We start from the raw sequence: 13186 nt of genomic DNA, 5'->3' as shown, positions 1-13186 counted from the left end.
CAATTAAATATCTCTAAGATGGCATAACTTAAAAACTTTAAATATGTTCACTTTCTTGTGGAGTTCACTGAGTTTTGAGCAGCACTGTACGTCCAACCGACTGTAAAAAAAAAGACCTTCCACAAATGATTTGTGTTCATATGACAATAATACTCTGGAATTACCATGGACTTAAACGTTCATGAAGTGGAGTAAAAAAGGGGGAAAAACAGGGATCAGACATTTAAAGTTTTATTTGCCAATTCAAAATGATGCAAGATTATTTTGTGCATTTTATTGAAGTGCATAAACATCTGAGTACTGTGATAATTTATTTGTTGTAACGTAAGGAATGATATGAACGAGCTCCTAGATCTATTTATATATGGGGATCTAGGGTTGTTTGAGGCACAAGTTTCCTCTGATTGCAATAAAGATAATGTTCTTCAACTGTTTATAAACTTTCATTAACTGTAATTGGAAAAAAAAGAAAAGTAAAATTGGGGTCAGTCTGCATATTTCTTCATCTTGGGGGCTCTCAAATTTGAATTTCAGAAGAGTAGACAGGTTTTACTAAGGTCGTTGGACCATCGGGTCAAGGCAAACAATTTGGGGGAGGGGGGGGGGCTTTAGGTAATCTATAAACCTACCTCTTGCTCTGATTTCAACCTGAGCCATACTCTGTCTCTGACCAGCTTTGTTGACAGCGATACATTCATAGTTACCCGCGTCTTCTTGAGACACACGTACGATCCTCAGCGTCCCTGAGGCCAGGATGAGGAACTTCCTGTCGTCTGGAAGAGCGTTGGCTGCCAGAAAGAAATACCCAGGTGACAAGGGAAACATATCAGTCAAAACATTTCCAGTTTAACTTGTTCAAAAATAGATCATCTGTCAGTCAGAGGCTTCCAGGAATGGTGTGTCACCACTGTATGGGCTATTACACCTGCATGTTGAAGCCAGTGTAAGCTAACATATTCATAGAAAGCTGTTTAATCATTGATTCCTTTTATTTTAACCAACAAAAATATGGCAGGTCATTTTATCATCCTACTTCTTGATACAAAAAAAATCTTAAAATTAAGAAATACTAAATGATAGAATGGCTAGCCATACATAAATCTGCATTCACTGGCTACAACATACCTTGACATAACAACCTGTCACTTTGCTTTCAGTTCAACATTTTGGGATCATAGAAATTTATTCAAATTTATTCAACCTAGCAACAAGAAATTTTTCACTTCAATCAAAGAATTAAATGGCATGAGTTCCATTATTTGGTCAAAAAACAGATTTGACTTTAACTTGTAATCATAAAGGACTATGAAGACATAGGCTTAAGTGTACATGAATAAACAGACATTATGTGGCAAGTACATGTCATGTAACCTCAGTAATGCATCCATGACCTTTACGTATTTCCATAGAGACCTACATTTAGATCAAATAAAAATTTTCCCACTACTTTTCTGATTTTTCTAAATTTTCTGAAATCCTTTCATAAAGATAAAACATAGCATCCATTTCTCATCCCTACTAGCTTTTTTAAACATTTTCTATGAGAATCATTAGGCATATAATTTATTATTCTTCACATACACTTGGGTGGTCATTTAATTGGACTCTGTTCGAACTCACTTTGAGATTGGTACTGCTCATGGCATTTATGTTTAATATTACCCTACTAGACGGAAAATCTGAACCTAGAGCAAGCGAAATGGAGCCATCAGACAGAATCTATTTCTAGTCTGATATTAATAACCCTAATCTTGATTGAGATGTAGTCCCGACAGGCATACCACACCAAGATATATTATATAGAGACAAAAGAACGATCTGAACTGGAGAGAGGATATGCCAAATTTAACTTGAAATACATAAATATCAAGACCAGATGATACTCCCCTTCAAGGACACCATACATGAACACGATCCTCGGAAAATTGGGCTTCCGAATCTTGTCAGTTCATTAGATTTGAAAGGTTTCCTGGCACAATGTTGCCACATGAATGCTGTCATTTAATGTTCATCTATTTTTAGTTTTAACTTAAAGGTTATGTTTTTTTTCTGAACATGTAAATGATCATCTAAAATTCTGCTTCCGATTCTTGTCATTTCAGAAGATTCTAGAGGCTTCTCTGCAAAATGTAACCACTTAAATGTTGTCACTTAATGTACATCCGTTTAATTTTGGCTAAGTGAGAATGATATCATGCTTCTTTCTGAACATGATTATGGACGTGATCCTTTGAAATTTGTTTCCCAATCTTGTTATTTCATTAGATTGGATAGCCTTTTCAGCAAAGGTTAATGTTGTCATATTGTATACCAATTTTAGTTTTTATGTGTGGTTATATATCATGCTTCTGTCTTCTGAACATGAACATGGACATGATCCACTGGAAGTTCCTTCCCAATCTTGTTATTTCATTAAATTGGATATCCTTTGCAGCAGAATGTAAGCACTCAATTTTCATCTATTGCAAATGTGGTCAGAAGATATACTTACAATCTTTCCTCCATTGAATGACAGGGAGAGGATAGCCCTGCGGACGACAATGAAGTTCAACTGTGCTGCCCTCTATTGCCGACTGAGGCTGTGGAGCAAGTTCAAAGGTCGGGGGCACTGTATTCAAAATGAAAATGAAAAGTAATATGACACAACTTTATGAAGTATCAGCAAAGGTTTTACCTTAAATGCAAAATATTTTTTGAAAGAAAACAGATCAAGGATATGGCAAGTGAACCATATAGAAACTGGTGGCATATAGAAATAATGTATTAGGTATGAAGCATCAGCTGCAACACACCCCATTTTATTGAAAATTTCAAGGAAATTCTCTAACCTGAAAAAAAATCAGGTGCTTTTCTCACAATCACAAGGGTGATTGCTCTAAAGTAAACTTATTCTATATCTATGTATCTTTTCAGAGGTACTTTGACAATATCAGGAAATTTCTTGCTCCTTTTGACAACACAAAACTATAATGCATTTGTGTCTTGTGATAAATCAATTTCAAACAGAGTATATCCTAACCTAGAACACTAAGTGTAGCAGTAGCTGAGAGAGTATCCAGACTATTGGTCGCATCACACCGGTAATCCCCCGCATCGGAGAAGCGAGTGTTTGAGATATGGAGGGAGCCGGTAGAGAGGATCCGGAATCGTTGATTCTCCACCACGTTAGCTCCTTCTTTGGTCCACGAGATCCTTGGAAGTGGGTAGCCGTTAGCAGCGCAGTGGATCACAGCGGACGTACCTTCACGGAACTCTACATCCTCAGGAACAAAGGTATATACAGGAGCTCCTACAAACACAAGACAGAAAGAATAAGAATGCCAACATGCTTATGTGTTAGATAGCGCATAATCACTGCCAATTAAGCATGTGCTTAATTGGATATTATTACCCTGGCTTTAGCCCTGTAGCCTTTTACAGCGCAGGTATTTCAAAGAATAAATTCCTACTAGGTACCCATCTACCTCACCTGGGTTGAGTGCAGCAAAATGTGGATAAATTTCTTGCCCAAGGAAAGACAGAAAGAATAAAAAGATACAGATATGGTAATTTGTGATGCCATTAATCATGTCTTGATAGCAATAATATGCGTTTTTATAATGTGATTTCCCTATTATTCACTTTCAACAGATATTGACAAACAGGTCATATGTCCTCGCACTCCATCAAACAAGATTCCAGACCTTCAATATGCACTTTTGAAGTACAGTGTGTGAGTATGTAGACACAATCTTTGTTTAAATTTTGTCATGAAATGGTTTAATGTTGTGGTATGTTTCGTGATGTTATTTTATACAGATTCATGTTACCTTTAATATGTTACATTAATACATTAATATGTTCATTATCTTTGAGAATAAAAGTAAATGCTTGATAAGTGTGAATCACCCCCTACATGTCTGAGTCAATCAACTCTACTGGAAATATCACCAAACCATCAGGTCCCGTCCTTCAATCAAGAACATCATCATCATCGCTAATCTATGCTGACACTAGGGTGAATTAATCACACTCATATTTATCATTCTCCTTAGAGGTACACAACACTTTTCAGGTTTAAGTTCCTAACATAATTTACCTTTAATATGCAGTTGTATAGTTAAAAAAAAATCAAGCGAAAAATGAACAAAAATTGTTAGATTTCATAACGATTTGCCAATGTGCATATCTAAACAGTGATTATATAGTTTCCATTATGTTGCCGAGTTAGAGAGTTAAATGATTAACTTCAATTAAACATTTGTTGTTAACAGATGGCACAACATGCTATGAGGGAAATCGTACCAATCATTTTAATAAAATGTGGGTAAGAGAGATTGCAAAAGTGACTTGAAGAGGATTTCCCTCTATCACAGGGGCTAGGAAATGGTTTTTAAGGGGGTGGGCTGACAGACTTTTTTTACATTTTTACAAATTAGGGATGAAGACCCCCAACCCAACCTACCCGCCCACCCCCATGCTTCCTCTGCCCCATCCAACAACCAATAAACTGAAGATTTCTTAAAAACAGAGGTAAAATATTAAAAAGTTTAGCTAACTTTCACAAAAGGTGTGGGCCTATACATGCAAATGATAGAGCCAACAATGTCATACTGATATCATATAACTGAACTTGATTTTTACTAGTTTACATATTTTCCAATTATACATGCACATCCTGCACTCAAAATTGATTGATCCTTAGTACAAGCTTTCCCCTGTTCATTTGTCAACAAAACAAACTTATAGGAAATCAGATATATTACTACTAATGATGTGAGTATGCTGTTTGGCAAATGCAGGAGAGTTTCAGCTGAAGTTGTGATTTTTCAACTCAAAATTGCAAAGGTGGTTCAAAGTGAAAAAGAGGAAGTAACCATTTAGTTATCACTTATCACATTACACTTTAAGCACTTTTTGGCAACCCCAATTGATGTCTGCAAAACATACTCCTAATCACCAATGAGTGTGTTCTCTGCCAATTGACATTAAAGAAATAATGTAGTGTTATTTGCAATTTCACATTAAATTTGACAATTTTCAAAAAAGTTGTATTTCATTTATAGATTCATAATTCATGCATGACTGTACATGCATAAATATTTGACCTTGAGTGCAAGATACAAGTGAACCAGTTCATAAGTATATCATTGTCAATATTGATTAATTGTGATAACAAGTTGGGATTTAAAGGTCTTGCAGATTTTTACTTCAGAATTCTTAAGGAAAAGAATCAATTGTCAAATTTACAGCCAACCTGAATCAAGTTTAAAGTTCCTACGTATACAACTGAAAGTTCTCTGTTGCCTCTCACAGGGACCACGGAGTGCTTTTTATGAAAAAATGTATAATTTTCACTTGATTCAATGATAGACTATGCCATGAAGTAACTCTCTTAAAATTTACCCTGGCAAGTACATACTGTACAATGTCAAAGATTTTCAGTTGTTTTGCTTAAAAACCCTAATTTACAACTTAGATCTAAAGTTGTGTATGTATGTATTGTGACACAAATATCTAACAATTGCAGGTTTGATTTAACAGCACATTTGACTCAAATCATTCAACACTATCTGGGAATAATCAATAAAACAGTTTTCTTCATGAGGAAAGAGCATTAAACATAGAAGGCATAGAATTGAAATGTTAACAAAATATTGCCATATTTGGCTTCCCATTGCAAATAATTAGACCATAATAAATTTAAACCAGACTTAAAAGCCAAAGCACCAATCTGTATCGCAGTCATATACTGTATGTATTACATTCAGGTAAGTACACATTCTGGGGTACATGAAAGTCCTTGCAGCGGAAGCCGTCACCTTTGGGTAATTAAGCAGGAGACATCCGGCAGTCAGAGCCAAGTGCACAAGGTTTAGTTTGCTTTAAGTTTGTCTGACTAACTTAAACCCCTTTCAGTGAATGGTCTGCACCTGATCTATGCAAACAGTTCTAAATCAGTTATTAGTTTAAAGTTTTAGATCTGGGGGCCAGGTTCATAAAAAGTTACAACTGTTGTAACAGCTACCATGACAACGTGGCTCAGTGCTCAGCCAATCAAAATCAAGGTTGCTATGGTAGTTGCCATAATGGCTAAGTTACAACAGTTGTAATACTTCATGAAACGGGACCCTGGTTTTCTTCCTGTTGAATGAGCATGCCTAGATTCACCTAACACTCAGGACAATCACCCTTACCCCCCCCCCCGCTTCCATGTCACATGATTTAGTTCACCTTTCACCTTTTACAACCCTCCTACTCTCTGCCACCTGCTAATTCTTCCAAGTCTTCTGGAGGAATCCTTCAAAGTCTCTAGCTCCTTGAACCACCCACCTACACTCAAAAGACCATCTTAAAACATCCCTGTCATCCTAGAGATGAGTCCAGATCACAATATTGCAGACCCAGCAAGAATAATTGTTAATTCAGAAATAGTCAGCACTAATTTTTACAAGTGCACCAAGGAAATAAGCTTGATCATCTATCATGGTAACGGCAAGTGATAAAGCTCAGGAAATAGAATGTTTGATGGACTCATTTGCACACAGTGCAGTGCCATGACAGACATGCATGGGGAATTGACCAAAGACTGTTCAATTTCATTTCATGAATTTCAAAATCTCTATTATAGGAGCATTACCCCAGTGATGATGATGGTGGTGGTGGTGGTAATGGTGATGATGATGATGTGATGATGATGATGATGATGACAACAACGACGACAACGCCAATGATGCTACAATGAGGATTATATTGATGATAACATCAATGCAGAGGGATAGCTTAAAACTATTACATCTTTGTTCTTCATTTTGTGCTTCGCCTCATGGCATCAAATTGATATCTTTTTCATGATAACCAAAGCTTATCTCTCTCTCATTTCTCAGTCATTCCTTCAAAGTTCAAATTACAAACTGTGAATTAGGCAACAGCGACAATGACTTCATGCTTGTCAGGTTGAAAGCCCAATGATGCCATGTCTTAATCCCACCAAGTGAGACAAACAGGAGCACATGGATTAAAGGATACATTATAAAGACACATGGGGATTACTATAGAGTGGTAACCAACCACTTCTCGGGAGCACTCGCATACCAAGCACAGCTGGGACTGTGATGAAAGAATGGTAGACATTCAACAAAAACATAATTCATGTTTTAATACCCTGGTTTCACAAACCACATCTGTTCCCTATTTCAATTGAGATGTTATGGCAATGTCACATACCCCCAGTACCAATTTAAATCCTGTAAGTATCTCATTGTCTGTGATACGTACCTGGGGGTATGACCTGCATGTTATTGGTATATCAGATTCCCATTCTTACATAAGGAGCCTAATGAAGAATTATTGATACCGGTAAGGAGTTTGGAATGGAACAATTTGTACTATTCAAGAGAAAGAGAAAACAGAAAAGGAGAGAATAAAGCTTGGAGCTAAGTTCAATTTTATATCTTATCTCCAGTCTGGATTAATCAACTGATCTATGTCTGTCTGCATGTCTTGATCAATAATTATGGAAGCAGAGAGCGCATTAAGTTCCCCCGATACATTATACACAAAACAGATAAAAAACATTAATACTTTGCTCTACTTTTCTTTTTTAATTGATGATAAATCAACTAAGATTACACCAATTAGATGTGGTGTTTTTTATCCTTAGGCCTACACAACCCACAGGCTCTGAAAAAAAGTTAATTAATTAGAGATGAGTATGAACAGTGTTTAAAACAAGGCCATGGAGGAGGAACTAGTTGGGTGGAAGTAACCTATAAGAAATAGAACTTGAACTTGAACAAGGGGGGAAATATGTTTTTATATTATTTGCCCTCACAGTCCTACATACCCAAATTCTTGTAGGACATTTCTATTTCTATCGATGTGATTCATACCCTCATGTTGAGAATTACTAGGGACGGTGACTTTCCATTTCTAAAAATTGCCTTTTCCATTTCAGAAAATCTTAAATTGCGTTTCAGCATGTCTGAAAACAGAAATTTCGTTTCCAAAGGCTGATTCCGTGAATTCCGTCCGTTTTCTGCCATTGTGGAAATTACTGCCCCTAAATTACAAACATGCTATAAGAGGAATCAATACTGTGTTCAGATTACAACATTCCCTGAAATACCAAACAATGTACAGAAAATCCCTGTCCATGTATAAGAAGTAGGATCTAGACTAATAAAATGAAGAAATATGAAGCAATCCACAGACATGCCTTCTGACTGCACATCATGTATGCCATTCTGCAACATTCTTCAAAGGGCTACTGAGAAAGACCTTGATTTGTCTAGTTATGAAATTAAATGAGATACTGTTCATACAACATTATCATAGAGTTTCTTTATAACTCACTTTTTGGAAGAAACTACATGTAAGCCTACTTTTAAAAACTGTTCCCCAAAAAACGTTTTTTGAAACGTTCTCCAAGCAATGTCCGATGATTACATTCCCTTGTCTGAACGCAGATTTAGATCATCAGCAATCAATGACCCAGATTATGTGCAGGCTTTGTCATCTCAAATTACATACACACAATAATAGAGCCTTACACGCAAACCCATACTTCCTTCCGATGTAGTCAATACCTATCTTTCATCAAATCCAAAACATTTATCTCAAATAAATCAACTTATTATCGTAAAGGTCACATAATTTCATGAAGACTCCTTGATGATGAAGAGGATAATTTCAGAACTCCCAAGGGAAGAAATCTGAGAGCATGCTCCAGAATAATAAAAGAAAATTATCAAATTCTTATTTTTCTGTCTTATATTCACTGATTAATGAGGAACCAATTATTACACAGAGAAAGCCTTCATTCCTCTCTCATCTGTGTGCATGCTCAGTACAGGAAGAGCTAGGGCAGAATCAGGTAGGCCAACTGCTATGGTTGCAATTCTATAGTTTTGAAGACTTCTGTTTTTTACACACAAAAAAAACAAAGAAACAAACAAGTGGATGCCTCTGGCCGTCTCACCTGCATCACGCAGTTCAATACAGCAGCAGTGCTGACTTTGAAAACTACTCTAACTCGCACAAGATGTTCAGTGATACATGGTTACTCTTATGTCCACTTTTTATGAACTAGACCAATAAACTTACAGAGATATGATGGTTATTCAACAAAAAAACCCAACATGGCCAAAGTTCATTGGCCTTACATGACCTTTGACCTTGATCATGTGACTTGAAACTCGCACAGGATGTTCAGTGATACTTGATTACTCTTATGTCCAAGATTCATGAATCAGATCCATAAACTTTCAAAGTTATGATGGTAATTCAACAGATACACCCAATTCGGCCAAAGTTCATTGACCTTTGACCTTGGTCATGTGACCTGAAATGTGCACAGGATGTTCAGTGATACTTGATTACTCTAATGTCCAAGTTTAACGAACTAGACCAATAAACTTTCAAAGTTATGATGGTAATTCAACAGATACCCCCAAATCGGCCAAAGTTCATTGACCCTAAATGACCTTTGACCTTAATCATGAGACCTGAAACTTGCACAAAATGTTCAGTGATGCTTGATTACTATTATGTCCATGTTTCATGAATCAGATCCATAAACTTTCAAAGTTATGATGGGAATTCAACAGATACCCCCAATTCGGCCAAAGTTCATTGACCCTAAATGACCTTTGACCTTGGTCATGTGACATAAAACTCAAGCAGGATGTTTAGTGATAATTGATTAACCTTATGTCCAAGTTTCATGAACTAGGTCCATATATTTTCTAAGTTATGATGACATTTCAAAAACTTAACCTCAGGTTAAGATTTCGATGTTGATTCCTCCAACATGGTCTAAGTTCATTGACCCTAAATGACCTTTGACCTTGGTCATGTGACATGAAACTCTAATAGGATGTTCAGTAATACTTGATTAACCTTATGGCCAAGTTTCATGAACTAGGTCCATATACTTTCTAAGTTATGATGTCATTTCAAAAACTTAACCTCAGGTTAAGATTTGATGTTGACGCCGTCACCGCCGCCGTCGGAAAAGCGGCGTCTATAGTCTCACTCTGCTATGCAGGTGAGACAAAAATTGTTTTAAGAGATTTGTTAGCTCACTTCAGCAGATTCGCCTTTATTTTTTGGAGAAAAAAAATCAACGACAATAAGAAAAGACACTACGATCACAATTGTTGATTAAGTGCCTACCATTTATTATAGGAACATCATGATTTGACACGGTGCTGCAAAGAGGACGATTGTTTACATTATCGTCAACACGTGAACCATCACAAGGTGGCACTTTAACACTTCACATATGGGAGTTGTAAATACACATACTGACGCAAATTCAAGCTTTTCCAAATCTTGAACAGGTAGAAACCCTCTAATCTCTTGTCATTCTTTCATGCTTTTCACATGATTATTACATAATACTCACTAGGTGCTCCAAAGTATCGTAGACTGACCGGTTGAGTCTTGACCTCTCCTAGAGCATTCCTGGCCATACATTCATACTGCCCTTCGTCATCACCACTAGCATTCTGGATCATCAACGTCCCGTCGTCTAGAATGTTGTACTTGTGATCTATTCCACGGTTCGGTAGAATTTCTTTACTGTGAGAAAAGGGAGAAAGACATTGAGTTTGGAATTTTGTCTTTTTATAACCCCATTCTTTTCTACAAAACACAGTACAGAACATAATGAGCACTATGCCATAGACGCATGTATAACTTGGGGAAGGATCTATGGTAAAACTTGTACTAACTGAAATAAAATCATGATCACGGCAAAGTCAGCAAAAGAATGAACGATGGAATTGGGAGAGTAGCTGAGAAATAAATACGGCAAATGTATTTGCTTAGTTTATTCCTGCTTCTTTAGAGCAAATATTCACAGGGCAAAAATGGAGGCAAATGTGATGTAATACATTATCAAAATTATGATAAACAATTTTTATTTCTTAAAGTGCACAGTACATACAGGTGTAAATAGCTAATGCTCTATTAAAAAGATGGGTCATTGACAGAGATTTATTCCAATCAAAATCTGTAATCAACCCACTACCTTGGGAAAGGTTATTCTTGTTCCATTACCGGTAGTTTTGTTTCATTTTTTTTTTAAAGCTGTATCACAGAATGATCCCATCTGTATATCAGAATGTTTCAAAGGAAGATAATGAAATAAAATCAAAGGGAGGATCCTGATAGGTTCAACCTTAGTCTAAACTAGACTTTTAAATCACATTTTTTTTAATGCGCTGGCTTCACGGTATTTCTTCATATTCGTGGTAATTATTAATGTTGTTAATTTGTTGTATTTTCATTTTCTTCCCCTTCCAGAACTCAATTAATTTCTTAACAACTTTGATAGCAGGATAAGAATAATTTTTATTGGTGACTATGTTGAAAACTGGCACTCTACAAAAGTATGGTCCAAGTTAACCCAGGTCTAATTAAACCATGACCATCAGAATGCCACTGAAAGAAGGCAAAGCAATACAAGGAGAGGATTGAATCAACTGAGACGGAATTGAATACAGGAAGGGGTTAGGGAGTGTCCCATGACGCTCTAGGTGACATTCAGTGGTCTGATACAGTATGAACAGATTTCATATAACATTAATGTTAGCCTCATTTAGACAATTTGCAACAAAACCCAGTATATTAATACTAGAAGTGACAAACAATCCTATTTATATTGAATAAATAAACATGCATTTAATGCATGAACTCTCAACTACAAGGCATTTTTAAAGGTGTGGAATCTCTCTATGACTATTCATACATTTGATTTTTCCAAAGATTTTTTTGTTGCAAATCGATATTTTTTGTAGTAAATACCTGATTTAATTTTGTATATAAAATGTATCTGAGTTTTGTTGCATAGTGTCTTAAAGGTCCACCTCAGAAAAATGTTGATTTGAATCAATAGAAAAAAACCAAACAAGCACAATGCTGAAAATTTCATCAAAATATGTAAAATAAGAAAGTTATGACATTTCAAAGTTTCGCTTATTTTCAACAAAATAGTTATATGAACAAGCCAGTTACATCCAAATGAGAGAGAGTCGACGATGTCACTCACTCACTATTTCTTTTGTTTTTTATTGTTTGAATTATACAATATTTCAATTTTTACGAATTTGACGATTAGGACCTCCTTGCCTGAAGCACAAAATGTTAAAATAATGGAATTCCATGTGTTCAGGGAGGAATGAAACTTCATTTCACATGACAATGACGAAAAAATAAAAATATTTCATATAATAAAATACAAAAGAAATAGTGAGTGAGTGATGTCATCAACTCTCTCATTTGGATGTAACTGGCTCGTTCATATAACTATTTTGTTGAAAATAAGCGAAACTTTAAAATGCCATAACTTTCTTATTTTACATCCGATTTTGATGAAATTTTCAGTGTTATGCTTGTTGAATTTTTCTCTTTTTATTCAAATTAAGTTTTTGTTAGGGTGGACTTGTCCTTTCACAAGCCTCATTCACATATAAGCCATTCATACCCATATTTATTGTTTTAATTTCAAAAATATCACTGCAGCAAAATGCTGCACTTTGATGGCAAAATCCATGTGATTATTTTTCTTTTACTTTTATGAATACTCTCCCTAACCATTTTATAATTCTTCTGTCAAATCAAATACAAATATTGGGTAGACTTTCCAATGTTATCCTGCTTCATGTCAACATTCTTTTTTCTACCAACTCAGTCCCTGGCTTTATTAAAGCTATTTTCATCATCACAAATCTAGATGAATCGAGGTCAGTAAAATCCTGCCAGCTCAGGAAATGAGAGCAGGAATCCAGAGTTCATAAACCAGCAATTAGATGTCGAGAAGTCATGCAAACTAAATGTCAATTGATTTCCGCTCAGAAGACATTTGAGGTAATTACGTGTACGTGATAAAAACATTGGTGAAGAACTTCAGAACTTCACAATCCAGAAAGTTGACAGATTTCCAAATACAATGTAAACACAGACTTAACCAATGAGGGTGTTGTGGTCTGGTGGTTATGACTCTCGTCATTCAATCTGAGGGACGTAGGTGCGATTCCCAGCCATGGCGTGTTTTTCTTCAGCAAGAAATTTACCCACATTGTGCTGCACTCAACCCAGGTGGGTGAATTGGTAATGCAAGCAGGAAGAAGTTCCTTGAATGCACTGAGCGCCCATATAGGTAGCACAGCTAGAGCTGGGGAATAATAGCAGCACTTTGTAT

At 36.0% G+C, this 13186-nt stretch overlaps 1 protein-coding gene across 2 annotated transcripts in view; it reads right to left on the bottom strand.

The window, feature by feature from the left end:
* Window positions 1–13186, bottom strand: part of LOC121430779 (peroxidasin homolog) — a 37474-nt gene that overhangs the window by 12134 nt on the left and 12154 nt on the right. For both annotated transcript variants that reach the window (XM_041628172.1, XM_041628173.1), the window contains 4 exons: window positions 10388–10563; window positions 3020–3289; window positions 2492–2608; window positions 630–788 (listed from right to left, as the gene is read on the bottom strand). In XM_041628172.1, coding sequence (XP_041484106.1) covers window positions 630–788; window positions 2492–2608; window positions 3020–3289; window positions 10388–10563 — 722 coding nt within the window. The remainder of the gene's footprint in view (window positions 1–629; window positions 789–2491; window positions 2609–3019; window positions 3290–10387; window positions 10564–13186) is intronic.

Source organism: Lytechinus variegatus, chromosome 17, assembly GCF_018143015.1.
Source record: "Lytechinus variegatus isolate NC3 chromosome 17, Lvar_3.0, whole genome shotgun sequence".
Taxonomy (NCBI): domain Eukaryota; kingdom Metazoa; phylum Echinodermata; class Echinoidea; order Temnopleuroida; family Toxopneustidae; genus Lytechinus; species Lytechinus variegatus.
This window is presented reverse-complemented; position numbering and strand designations above follow the sequence as displayed.